The 13,023-nt window shown below is 40.7% G+C and overlaps 1 protein-coding gene across 3 annotated transcripts in view; it reads right to left on the bottom strand.

Moving 5' to 3' along the window:
- ubr1 (ubiquitin protein ligase E3 component n-recognin 1) overlaps window positions 1–13,023 on the bottom strand; it is a 215,126-nt gene that overhangs the window by 90,677 nt on the left and 111,426 nt on the right. For 2 of the 3 annotated variants that reach the window (XM_048537077.2, XM_048537078.2), the window contains 4 exons: window positions 11,480–11,582; window positions 6,418–6,466; window positions 3,119–3,273; window positions 584–686 (listed from right to left, as the gene is read on the bottom strand). In XM_048537077.2, the coding sequence (XP_048393034.2) occupies window positions 584–686; window positions 3,119–3,273; window positions 6,418–6,466; window positions 11,480–11,582 (410 nt within the window). The remainder of the gene's footprint in view (window positions 1–583; window positions 687–3,118; window positions 3,274–6,417; window positions 6,467–11,479; window positions 11,583–13,023) is intronic. The other variant, XM_059649358.1, reaches the window with a different exon arrangement.

Below are 13,023 nucleotides of genomic sequence, written 5' to 3'. Positions count from 1 at the left end.
CAAGATCCATAACAGAGCCTCCAGGAGAAAATCATGTGCACTGCATCAGAAGCAAATTAATTGGCTAGTTACAATATTCTGACAAAAGGTTGATCAATCCCAAACATTAGCTCCTTTTCTCTCTCTAAAAACGCTGAACATTTCTCATATTTTGTCTTTACGTCAGACTTCCAGGATCATCAATATTCCAACATGAAAGACAGCTTCTGTCTTTAGGATCGAATTCAGATAATTCAGAGACTGCAATGGAATGGTATCATGAAAGACCACATAAACTGAAACAGGTTTGAAAACATTTTAAGTCATGTTTCTCCCGTCAAAACTTTACTAATACTAAGCTGAGGAGCTTTGCTTGTTCTGACTGGAGAATGAAGTGGTCGTGGCAGTACATTACTGACTGCATCATTCTAAGGTTAACAATTTTAATAGCTATTATAATAGCTAATTTTAATTTCATACAGTATGAAATTTAACTTTGAATTAACACCATTAGCTGCAATGAAATAGTCTGAACTACTACTGCAACAGTAACAATTAACAATTGTCAATCTATTTCAAATTCAGAAACAGGTGCAGTACGTACTTGTTGCTTTAAGATAAACATCAAAGTTCACATCTTCCTCTGCAACTCCACCCTCTAGTTGTCGTTTTTCCTCTTGCAATGCCATGCAGATAAGATGAAGAGTCTATGGTATGAAGAAAAACACAACTATGTGTTGTCAGTAACTTAAAATGTGCATTTCTGGCACTGATTAAAAAAACCGCATTAAGATCACACTCTTTGATTATAAGGAACTACTTAATGTATCTTTTAGGTGGATTACGACAGAGTTATTTCTCCCACTGAAGAATATTGGGAAGTGAGTACTGTTATTACTGGAAATTGGTTGAACTGGATTTACTTAGAATTACACAGCATAGATGGGGCCTTTTGGCTCACCAAGACTGTATTCCAAAAGTGGTTTCTGCCTTAACTACCCTCCAAGGTAGTGCATTCTCAACTTCCACCATCCCCTGGGTGAGAAGAAAATCCTCAAATCCACTTTAAACCACCTGCCTTTCACTTTAAAACGATTCCTTCTCCTTGTTCCTGACCCTTCAACTAACGGGAACAGTTGCTTTCTAATCACTCTATCTATGCCACTCATTATCTTATGTATCTCTGCCAGGTTTCCTCCTCGACCTTTTCCAATCCAAAGAAAACAAACTGAGCTAATCCAGTCTCTCTTCATGGCTGAAATGCTCCATCCCAGACTACATCCTGGTGAATCTTCTCCTCTTCCGTCCTCTGCATCACATCCTTTCTCTAGTGTGGAGACCAGAACAACACACAGTACTCTAACTGTGGCCTAACTAAAGTCCTCCATAGCCATTACAATTTATGCCTGGACTGATAAAGGCAAGCATCCCATATGGTTTATGCCTGGACTGATAAAGGCAAGCATCCCATATGGCTTCTCAACTACCCAAGTAACCTGTCCTGCCACCTTTATGGATATGTTAACAAACACTCCAAAATCCCTCTGCTTGTGAATTTCCTAGTGTCTTGCCATTTATTTAGTACTCCCTGGTTTTGTTCCTTGTTACAAAGTGCACTGCCTCACATTTCCCAGCGTGAAATTCTATCCCCGTCATTGATCTGCCCATCAGATCAACCTGCTTATATCCTCCAGTAACCTATCACTTTCTTTCCCATTGTTAGCCAACCATTGTATCATCTTATTTATCACTGTTCCTATACTCTCATCAACATCACTTACCTTGATCAAATGGGCCAATGGTCAGAGGAGTGGCAGGTGGAATTTAGTCTAGATACATGTGAAGTGCTACATTTTGGTAAGGCAAATCAGGACAGGACTTGTACATTTAATAGTAAAGTCCCAAGAAGTGTTGCTGAACAGAGAGACCTTCAAGTACAGGTTCACAGATCTTTGAAAGTGGAGTCGCAGATAGACTGGGTAGCGATGGCAGCACATGGTACGCTTGCCTTTGTTGGTCAGTGCAGAGTACAGGAGTTGGGAGGACATGTTGCAGCTGTGCAGGAGATTAGTTAGGCCACTTGTGGAATACTGTGTTCAATTTTGGTTCCCCCTGCCACAAGAAACATGTTATTAAACATGTTATTAAACTTGGAAAGGTTCAGAAACGTTTTACAAGGATGCTGCCATGGTTGGAGGGTTTGAGCTATAGAGAGGGTGAGGCCATTTTCCCTGAAACATCGGAGGCTGAGGGGTGCCCTTATAGAAGTTTACAAAATCAGGAGGGACGAGTATGGCAAATAGTCAAGATCTTTTCTGCAGGGTTGGGGAATCCAAATCTGGAGGGCATAGTTAAGATGAGAGGAGACAGATTTAGAAGGGACCTAAGGGGCAACTTTTTCCACACAGAGGGTGGTCTGTGTATGGAATGAACTGCAGAGGCGGTGTTGAAGGCTAGTACAATTACAACATTAAAAATGCATCTGGATGGGTATTTGAATAGGATGGGTTCAGAGGGATATGGGCTGGCAAAGGGACTAGATTAATTTGGATATCTGTCAGCATGAGTGAGTTGGACCAAAGGTTCTGTTTCTACGATATATATCTCTCAATGACTGTATTTATATACATCATGAACAATGAGGAACCCAGCACTGATCCCTATGGTATGCCACTGGACATTGGGCTCCAGTAACACAAACAGCCTTCTGCCACCACCCTCTGTCTCCTGTTGCTACATCAATTTTGGATCCATCTTTCCAAAAATGAACAGTATGGAGCATGAAATAAGGCAAATAAAAAGGAAAATTAGCAACATGGGAAACACATGGCTCATTTAGCTTACTTTCCACCATTCTCATAATCAAAGTATTTGCAAAAAGATGGACCTCTATCAATTAAACTGTAAAATCAAATTTCGGAAAAGTTGTATAATTAAATTGAAAAGCAAAAGGAACATAAAGGGGATCATCCAAATACAATACATAAAAACAGCATGCATTATCAAATTTGACTTTTAAAATGTTCCATAATGGGTTTCTTACACTATTTCTACCTCACATGGGACAAATTTCAACAATATCTATTTTAATTCTTCATAATCTACCAAGCAAGGTAACTGATACTGTGCAAATGCATACCTTCTGTACCATTGCTTCACTCCACAACTGCCCTGTGGAATCCACAGCCCGCTGAAGAACTGTTCGGAGGATTAGCATTAAAACATCACAGTTCAAAATATTTATGACCTTCACAAACATGGAATAGAATGGAGGAGGGAGAGGAGGTGGAAGGGCTGAAAAACACATTACAAACAGTCCATTAGCAGGTCGATCTACTCAAACATAACACAGGATGATAAAACTAACATACCTCGATTGCCACACTCATGCTTCAGATGAACTAGCTAAATAAAACCACAAATCTCAGAAACCATATCGTATATTGCCAGATCATGTAGTCTTTGCACTACAAAAATAATATACAAGATACGCAAGCATCAAACTAAAACTTGGAGATACAATATTGGGAAATATTGGCCAAGTTTGAATTTCTAATCTGTGCAAGAGAGATGATGGGGGTATCTATTAAGGTCTATAAACAATGAATGAATTGACAGTTTTTGCACATAAATTCTGTTTGTTCTTGTGAACATGGCAGCACAAATACCAACAGATCAAATGTGAAAATTAGTTTGTCAAAATTGTTGAGAATACAAAATTCCGAGTGCATGTAGCTGTTAAAGTAGTTAACATTGATAGTCCAAGTGGATGTTGGCTGAATAGATGAAGGACAGGAAAGGGATAAAGGTCAAGTTCAGAAAAACTAAGTTAGGTAAGGAAGACGCTTGGTCAAGTATTAAAAGCAACACAGGCCAGAGTCGGCACAGAGCCCTGCTAGTATTTGCATGACATTATCTCATTGTACATTTGAAAGAATTTATAGCTGATGTTTTTATTAATGTATTGCTCGTGTGTTTCTTGTGGCTGATTTTTTTTTATTTTCTCCAGGTATTGGCTAAATGTTTCTTCTGTCATAGACACAGAATAAAAACTGAGGAATTTCAGAGCATGTTGAAAATGCAAGGCAATATTCAATTCAACATCAAATCACAACACACAAAAGTCAGTCAAAAGCTATGCTGGCCTTTTACTTACGTATAACTATCAACTTATTTTGCGATAACTGATTAAAATAATAAAATACTACTTTGTAGGTTATGATCAGCAATACCCTAACATCAAAAATGAGCTATCAGTGATGCAACAAGTGCATACAATTGAAAATTTTGTCCAAGCAACTGTTAAACTGTTCTTCACATCCAGCACCATGTCTCCTAAGGTTGACGTCTATGAAAGAAGGACTTCTGTCTTGTCAAAATTATTCTCAAACTCATTCCAAAAATGCAGTGCAGAGTTCAGTTTAACTTTTTTTGTTGAGTTCGGGATTTCATACAGACACATATATACAAGCACATAAATTAGTACAAAACTGCAACTCTTCCTGAAGACTACGTGCTCTTGTTCTACACTTTGCACATGCAGGAAGGGTCATTCTTTATTTAAACAGTAAATAAATGCCTCGATCATAGGTCCCTATAACTCACTCATCACAAATCCAGTTCACACTTGTCCCAAAACAGTACTTTGCTCTATGCTATCATGTGATACACATACTGCCTGCCTCAGATCTCTTGGTTGAGATCCTGACACTCAGATAGGGAATATATGGTGTGGGATAGCCTGCTCCAAATGGATTTAACATGAGTTGTATCCATGAAAATACTGTACTCCTCACTGCACCAAAGTTATATGCTTTCATGTCACAGCTTAAGACAATTATGTCGCCCAGACTTGACCTGTGGTTAGTACACCATCATATATTACCTATATACATACTGGCTGCAATGATACTTTCTGTCTGAATGCTTATACTTAAATAATTTATTGCACAATTACAAGTTCACCAAAAGCAAACAAGCGATGGTGAAAATGGAATTTCAAAACATAATTAAAATAGTTTAGGGAAGCAACAGCCTAGTGGCATTATTGCTGAACTGTTAATTCTTTGTTGTGGGAATGCAGGTTCAAATCCCACCACAGTAGATGGTAGAATTTGAGTTCAATAAAAAAAATTAAATCCTGAATTAAGAGTCTAATGATTGGCATAGTAGAGTGTACCCATCTGGTTCACTATTGTCCTTTAGGGGACAAAACAGCTGAACGTACCTGGTCTGGCCGACATATGACTCCAGACCCACGGCAATGTGGTTAACTCTTAACTGCGTCTGGGCTATTAGGGATGAGTAATAAATACTGGTCTGACCAGTGACACCCTCATCCCATTAATGAATTTTTAAGAAGTCATAAATTATTTAATTATTCTTTTATGCAATACTGCCTTCAACTGAACTACACAGTTCAGAATTCAATATGAATACCATGCTTTGTTTCCCACTCTCCAAAATCTGAAGTTGTTCAGCCAGTTCATGGTTAAAATGCTTCCGTTTAAAACACAAACTCATTTAGATTGTGAAGAAAGGTTCCACAAGGCTTGGGATCCATTCTTAAACTAGTTATGACCAACCAAGTTAGTGGGCAAATGAAGAACAGGAGGCAGTTCAACTCTCATACTTGGGAGCTGAAAAATTTGAGTGTCCTATCTGGAACCAAAATAATTGGCAACTTCTCTGGGATCTATGTGTAGCAGCACGCAGCAGTCAGGAAAGTACTATGCAGGAGACAGATAACAAGCACAATCAGAGGCAAGTGTGTTACTAAAAGGGCTGTGCAGTACAAGTGGGTCACGCATGGCAAAAAGAATTAGAGGGAACATTGGTCCAGGTTTCATTACAGTAAATCTGTGCTGCATGACCTCCAAAGGTCAATATATCCTTCCAATAGCGTGGTGCACAGAGCTGCTCAATGTACTCCAAGTACAGTATGATCAGAGCTTTGAGTAGCTGAAGCACGACTTCTACCCTGTGTACTACAGTCATCTGGATATAATGGCTAGTATTCCATGACTTCCTTTGATTATTTTCTGTATACACATTTTAATAACTTGTGTCCGAATGCCATCAGGACCTCTTTTCATGCTTTATGAGGTTCTCTGTCCTATTCTTTTTAGGTCCAAAGTTGATGGCCTTGCAACTGTCTTAAATGAAATCCATTTGCTAGTTTCACCCATTCACCTACTCCATTTCTTTGTAATTTTAAGGTTTCTGCTGTTGATTAATTATCCAGCTACTCTGCAATTTTGCCTCAATTCTCCAGTGTTATGTTAGCTGTGGTCAAACTATTGGATTTAAAAGCACTAGCAACAATTGTCTCAATACTGAAAATTACATTGTGGAACACAAAAAATGCACAGGATACTGTTGACCCTGATAATATATCTTTGAAACACCAAACTCTGAAAATTTAAAAACCTAAATCACCTTCACTGCTGTTGGATTGTTTTTTCCTCTTCTTCTGTTCATCCTCAGCCTTTAATAAAGAGAAATAAATGAGACAACTTAACATAAGAATGCATATTTATATAGCACTTTTGATGATATATAACATTTCAAACGTACCCAACAGGAGCATTATGAAACAGTGTGACACCTGGCAAATGCCACTTCAAACAAAAAAGTAAAATATACTTAATATAATTGATACAACAAAGACCTGCATCATTCACTCTTTCTCTTCAAAGTCCTATAACTTGACTTTTGAGACACAGGATCTCTAGCTTTTCCAATCGATTCAATTCTTGAGTCATAATTACTGGAAGCCTTCATTTAAGTTCCCTGGAGAAAATCATCACGCAAAAGGAACGCTTCAGCAGAATCTCCTTCTCTCACAGCAGCCTTGATGGCAAAGATTCCCTTAATACACCTTCATCTGATCACTTGAATATCAACTTTGTTAAATGGCCTGGTGGGCTGTGGCAAAACTGAAACTATAGCAGCAAAACTGTTCAAGTCAGAATCCCTACTTTAACTTTGTTTTGGTTTTCTATCCTGTTTACACCTATGAGCCATTTGCAACTGCACTTTTCCTCACACCACTCCGCTGCAGCTTCTTTCTCTCAGTAACCTTAAATTCCTTCCTGTAGGTACTTCTTTGAGGTCCGGGTCACCAGCTTACATTTTTATTGTTCATGAAAATTGCAATTAAACCCTTAACCATTGATGTAAACTTCAAACTGATTTCAGATTCTGTAGACTTTTTTTAAATCACAAGATTTCCTTACTACACTATTTCAAGGTTAATGCACTTAAGCAACTGGTAAAATCCACATCAAGATTCCTAAGGCCTACAGCCCGATGGCCTAAACATGGATTCTACCAGTTTCAAAATCTCCCCACTCCAGCCCTCATCCCATGACCAACCCTCCCTCTCATCCCTGCCTCCTCGACCTGACACAAGCTGTCAATTTTCCACCTCACTGACCAAGCCCAGCCACCTACCTTCACCAGCCCCACCCCTCCTCTATTTATTTCTGAGCTTCCTTCCTTCTCCTCTATTTCTGAAGAAGGGTCCGGGCCCAAAACGTCAACTTTCCTGTTCCTCTGACGCTGGCTGACCTGCTGTGTTCCTCCAGCTCCGCACTTTGTTATCTCTGACTCCAGCATCTGCAGTTCTTGCTATCTAAGGAAAATAGCTGTCACTACTGGTCAACTCACAAAACAAGGACAGAATAACACCAAACTGGCCATTGGGACCAAGATGATGATTTATAACGCTCTTAACGCCTTGTGTTATCTTGGACAACATGTAGCTTGAGAAGCTCAATAATTTCCAGCATTGCTGTCTGCAGGTTTAGTAGACCAAAACAGTAGAACAACATACCTTAGTAGAACAAAAACCACAAGTGCTGCAGTACTCAAACAAGATGGCTTTGTTAGCTCAAGCACATCCACAGCAAGGAAAAAGGTCATGCCCAAGGATCTTCTGCATGGTGAGTCAACCAAACAACTAGTGTGACAGCCAAAGCATCATTTCAGAGGTTGCTTACCAACAATGTGAAGGTTCAAAATATCAGTTATCACAGCTAGATGTCAATAACTGATGAGAAGTGGCAACATTTCTTGTGGGCTGGTGTGCACAACTAGAATAATCAGTTGTCACAGTGTTTTGGCAATAGACACTAACACTGAAGACAACAGTCAACGACATATGGAAGCTTCACGTGGAGCACTTTTGATACAATCTGCCTCTTCATTCAAAGATGGAAGAGTGGGCACCCTACCTGAAATTCATTGTTTCTGCACCTCAAGTAGATGGAGGGATATCAATGAATTTGTTCATTGTCTGCATGAGAGAGAACTAGTAAAGATATTTCAATCACTGTCCATCACTACCCTGGGTTCTGTACCTAACCTTAAATGTTTTTTTAAAAAAATTTTTATTTTCATTTGAGAGATGTGGGCATCACTAGCTGGCCAGCATTTATTGCCCATCCCTGTTGCCCTTGAGAAGGTAGTAGTGAGCTGTATTCTTCAACTACTGCAGCTCCCCTGCTGTGGGCTAACTCACAATGCCATTAGAGAGAGAATTCCAGGATTTTGATCCAGTGATAATGAAGGAACAGCAACATATTTCCAAGTCATGAGCAGCTTGGAGGGGAACAACCCTTGAAGGCACTGCATCCTATATCTGCTGCCTTTGTCCTTCTAGGTGGATGTGGTTGTGGGTTTAGAAGGTGCTGTCTGAGGATCTTTGGAGATTTTCTGCAGTGCATCTTGTGGATAATACACACTGTTACTACTGAGCGTCAATTGAGGGAGTGGATGCAGTGCCAATCAGGCTGCTTTGTTGTGGATAGTGTCAAGCTCAACTGTTGTTGGAACTGCACTCATCCAGGCAAGAGGGGACTATTGCATCATAGATAACACGGTGAGAAGCTGGATGAACACAGCAGGCCAAGCAGCAGAGGAGCAGGAAAGCTTGACGGTTTGGGTCAGATTCTCCAGCATCGGCAGTCCCTACTATCTCTATAATTATTGCATCACACTCCTGACTCATACCTTGTAGATGGTTGGCAGGCTTTGAAGAGTCATGAGGTCAGTTACTCACTGCAGTACTCCTAGCCTCTGACCTGCTCTTGTAGCCACTGTCTTTGTGTGGTGCGTCCTGTTGAGTTTCTAGTTAATCAGTTGAAAGTGGGGGATTCGGTGATGGTGGTTCGATTGCCTCTTCCTGGTGATGGTCGTAGCCTGGCATTTGTGTAGTACAAATGTTAATTGCAACTTGTCAGCCCAAGCCTGGATATTGTCTAGATATGGTTGCATTTGAACACTGACTCCTCCAGTATTTGAGGAGTCTCAAATGGTGCTGAACATTGTGCAATCAATCATCGGCGGACATTTCCACTTCTGACCTTATGATGGAGGGAAAGTCATTGATGTTGCAGCTGAAGATGGTTTGGCCTAGGACACTATCCTGAGGGACTCCTGCAGAGATGCCCTGGACCTGAAATGAATGACATCCTACAACCATGACCATGTTCTTATGCATCATGTATGGCTGTAACCACAGGAGAGTTTGTCCCCAGATACCCATTGAGTCAATTTTGCTGGTGCTCATTGATGCCACACTCGGTCAAACACATCTTTGATGTCAAGGGCTGTCACTCTCAACTCACCTCCGGTTTTCAGCTCTTTTGTTCATGTTTGAACCAAAGCTGTAATGAGGTCAGGAGCTCAGTGACCCTGGCAAAATCCAAACTGGGCGTCACTGAGCAGTTTATTAGTGAGCAGGTGCTGCTTGATCACAATTGATGACACCTTTCATCATTTGACTGATGATCAAGAGTAAACTGACTGGGCAGCAATTGGCCAGGTTGGATTTGTCCTGCTTTTTTATATCCAGGACATACATGGGCAATTTTCCACTTTATTGGGTAGATCTCAATGTTGTAACAGTATCCAAACAGCTTGGCTGGGGAGCTGCAAGTTCTGCAGCACAAATTGTCAGTACTGTTGCTGGAACGCTGTCACGGCCAATAACCTTTATTGTATCCAATGTCTCCAACCGTTTTGTGATATAATGTGGAGTGAATCAAACCGACCAAAGACTGGCATCTGTGATGCTGCGTGAGGACAAAATGGACCATCCACTCTGCACTTTTGGCTGAAGATTCCTGCGAAACCTTCAGCCTTATTTTCTGCACTGATATGTTAAACTCTTCTATCATTGAGGACGGGGCTATTTGTGGAGCCTCCTCCTCCAATGAGTTGTTTAATTATCCACCATCATTCATGACTGGAGGTGGCAGGATTGCAGAGCTTCGATCTGATCGACTGGTTGTGATCACTTGCTGCTTATGCTATTTGACACACAAGTAGTCCTGTTGGCTTCACCAGGCTGACACCTCATCTTCAAATATGCCTGATGCTGCTCCTGGCATGCCCTCCTGCACTCTCCATTGAAACAGGACTGATCCCCTGGCTTGATGATGATGGTTGGAATGGGGGATATGCTGAGCCATGAGGCTGCAGATTGTGCTGTAGTACAATTCTACTGCTGTTGATGGCCCACAGTGCCTCATGGATGCTCAGTCTTAAGTTGCTAGATGTGTTCGAAGGCCGTCGCATTTAGCAAGGTGATAGTGCCACACAACACGACGGAGGTTATTCTCAATATGAAGGCAGGACCTTTGTCTCCACAAGGATTGACGTGGCCGTCACCTACCAATACTGTCATGGACAAGTGGTACACCTGCAGCTGGCAGATTGGTAAGGATGAAGTCAAGTATGGCTTTCCCTTGTTGGTTTCCTCACCAACTGCTGCAGACCCAGTCTAGCAGCTATGTCCTTTAGGACTCGACCAGCTCTATCTGTAGTGGTGCTGCGAGCCACTCTTGGTGTTGGACGTTGAAATCCCCATTCAGGGTACATTTTGTGCCCTTGCCATCCTCACTGCTTCCTCTAAGTGTTGTTCAACACAGAGGGGTCCAATTCATCAGCTGAGGGAGACAGTGTGTGGTAATCAACACCAAGTTTCTTTGCCCATGTTTAACCTGAAGACTTCATCAGATCTAGGAATAATGTTGAGGACTCCCAGGACAATTCCCTCCCAAGACAGTGAGTAGCTGGCCAAGCTGAAACTCTTCTTGACGTCTTCACCATGCCTCCTGCAGTGTTGCTATGTGAAGTTCTGCTGAAGAGTCAAGTGTTTTCTCAGGCTCTCATATACAGATCCCTGCGCGAAGTGTATGCCTCAGTTGGAATTATCTGTGCACATGGTCAATCCTGAATGTTTTGTCCAAATAGAAGCCTTAACAGACCTACATGACTCAGTGTAATTCCACTCATAACAGCCCATTGTAAAACCTCTTATCAGTTGCTGTTATCGTCAGCTGTCTGTAACACAGCTCCACTTTATTTTGGAAGTTTTTTTTTAAAAAAAGAGAAGATACAAGAGTCTAACCACGGAAAAACAATGTAATATGTGAATTAGTATTAAAATTAGCACCATTAGTTCAAAGATGTAATCAGAGATAATAGTTACCTTTGTCTGCTGTGACTTGTAGTAATGGTAGAAGAACAAATTGAAATGTTTCAGATATTCTGGTTTCAACTCATATACACCATGCCCAGACAATCCTGGCTTTCTACAGAGGAGAGAGGAGTTATTTGCTTGGTCTTGTTGAATTCAGAATGCCATTGTAATCCATTCTTTCCAGTTACAACCTGATTAAGCTTTCCATCATTTGAAAACACAGAAACAGTGGCCCAGTGGTATTTTCACTGGGCTAGTCATTTAGAAGACTTGGCTACTGTTCTGGTGATAACAAAGTGTAGAGTTGGTTGAACACATCAGGCCAAGCAGCATCTTAGGAGCACAAAAGCTGACGTTTTGGGCCTAGGCCCTTCAGGGTCTAGGCCCAATATATCAGCTTTTGTGCTCCTAAGACACTGCTTGACCTGCTGTATTCATCCAGCTCTACACTTTGTTATCTCGGATTCTCCAGCATCTGCAGTTCCCATTATCTCTAATGTTCTGGTGACATGCGTTCAAATTACACCATTGTAGATGGTCAAATTTGAATCCAATCACAATCTGGAATTAAAAAGCTGACCTAGGAGGTGCCAATGTAACTAATGTTTATTGTTGTAAGAAACCTCTGATTCACTAATGTCTTCAGAGAAAGAAATTTGCCATCCATACTTAGTCTGGCCTACATATGACTCCAGATTCAGAGTAATGTGGTTGAGTCTTGTCAACTCTCTGGAGGGTAATAAATGTCGGTCTGGCCAGTGATGCCCACATCTCAAATTAATTTCAGAAAAAGCAATGGTCCTGTGTTTGACTACCTCAGTTTCAAAGGAATGCAAAATACTAGGTTTGGCAACGGCTTGACTAAAGAATCCACTAGTTAAAGGTAACATATTTAAACATCAGTCAACCTTTGGGCTCCATTTCATATGTTTTGTTCTTTTAGCCTTTGACTCTCCAGAGAAATTCATAAGACTGTAGAGCTATGCACGCACAGCTGGGAGTTTATTTCATCAATGTCAGTAACACAAGAGATGATATAATCAAGGGCTGTACTACCTTTCGAAAGTTTCGAAGAAATTTTCAAGATTAAGGGGTGATTTGGTTAAAGTTTTCATGATTTAAGGGAAATTTAAAGTGGGCCTAGACTGAAACTACTTCTACTGATTGCAAAGTCTAGGACCAGGGGTAATTGTCTCAAGATCTGAGCCAGACCTTTCAGAAGTGAAATTAGGTAACTCTCCACGCACAAAGGTGGTAGCTCCTTGAAACGATTTTCCAAAAATTACAATTAATGCTACATTTAAAAGCAAAAATTGAACTGAGATTGGACATTTTCCTTAATCAAAGACATGAAGGAATGTGGAACAATGCTAGGGCTGTGACGTCAGTTCACAGATCAGTTATAATATCACTGAATAGTGGAACAGGCTCAGGAGACAGAGTGGTTGACTCTTGCTCTTGTGCAATAATGAAAAAATGCAGTTATGTACATTCTCAATCTTGAGCTTAGGAAATGTTGCAGAATTTTAGCAACAATGGGGAGGAAAGCCACA

The sequence above is a fragment of the Stegostoma tigrinum genome, chromosome 10 (assembly GCF_030684315.1).
Source record: "Stegostoma tigrinum isolate sSteTig4 chromosome 10, sSteTig4.hap1, whole genome shotgun sequence".
In the NCBI taxonomy this organism is placed as follows: Eukaryota; Metazoa; Chordata; class Chondrichthyes; order Orectolobiformes; family Stegostomatidae; genus Stegostoma; species Stegostoma tigrinum.
This window is presented reverse-complemented; position numbering and strand designations above follow the sequence as displayed.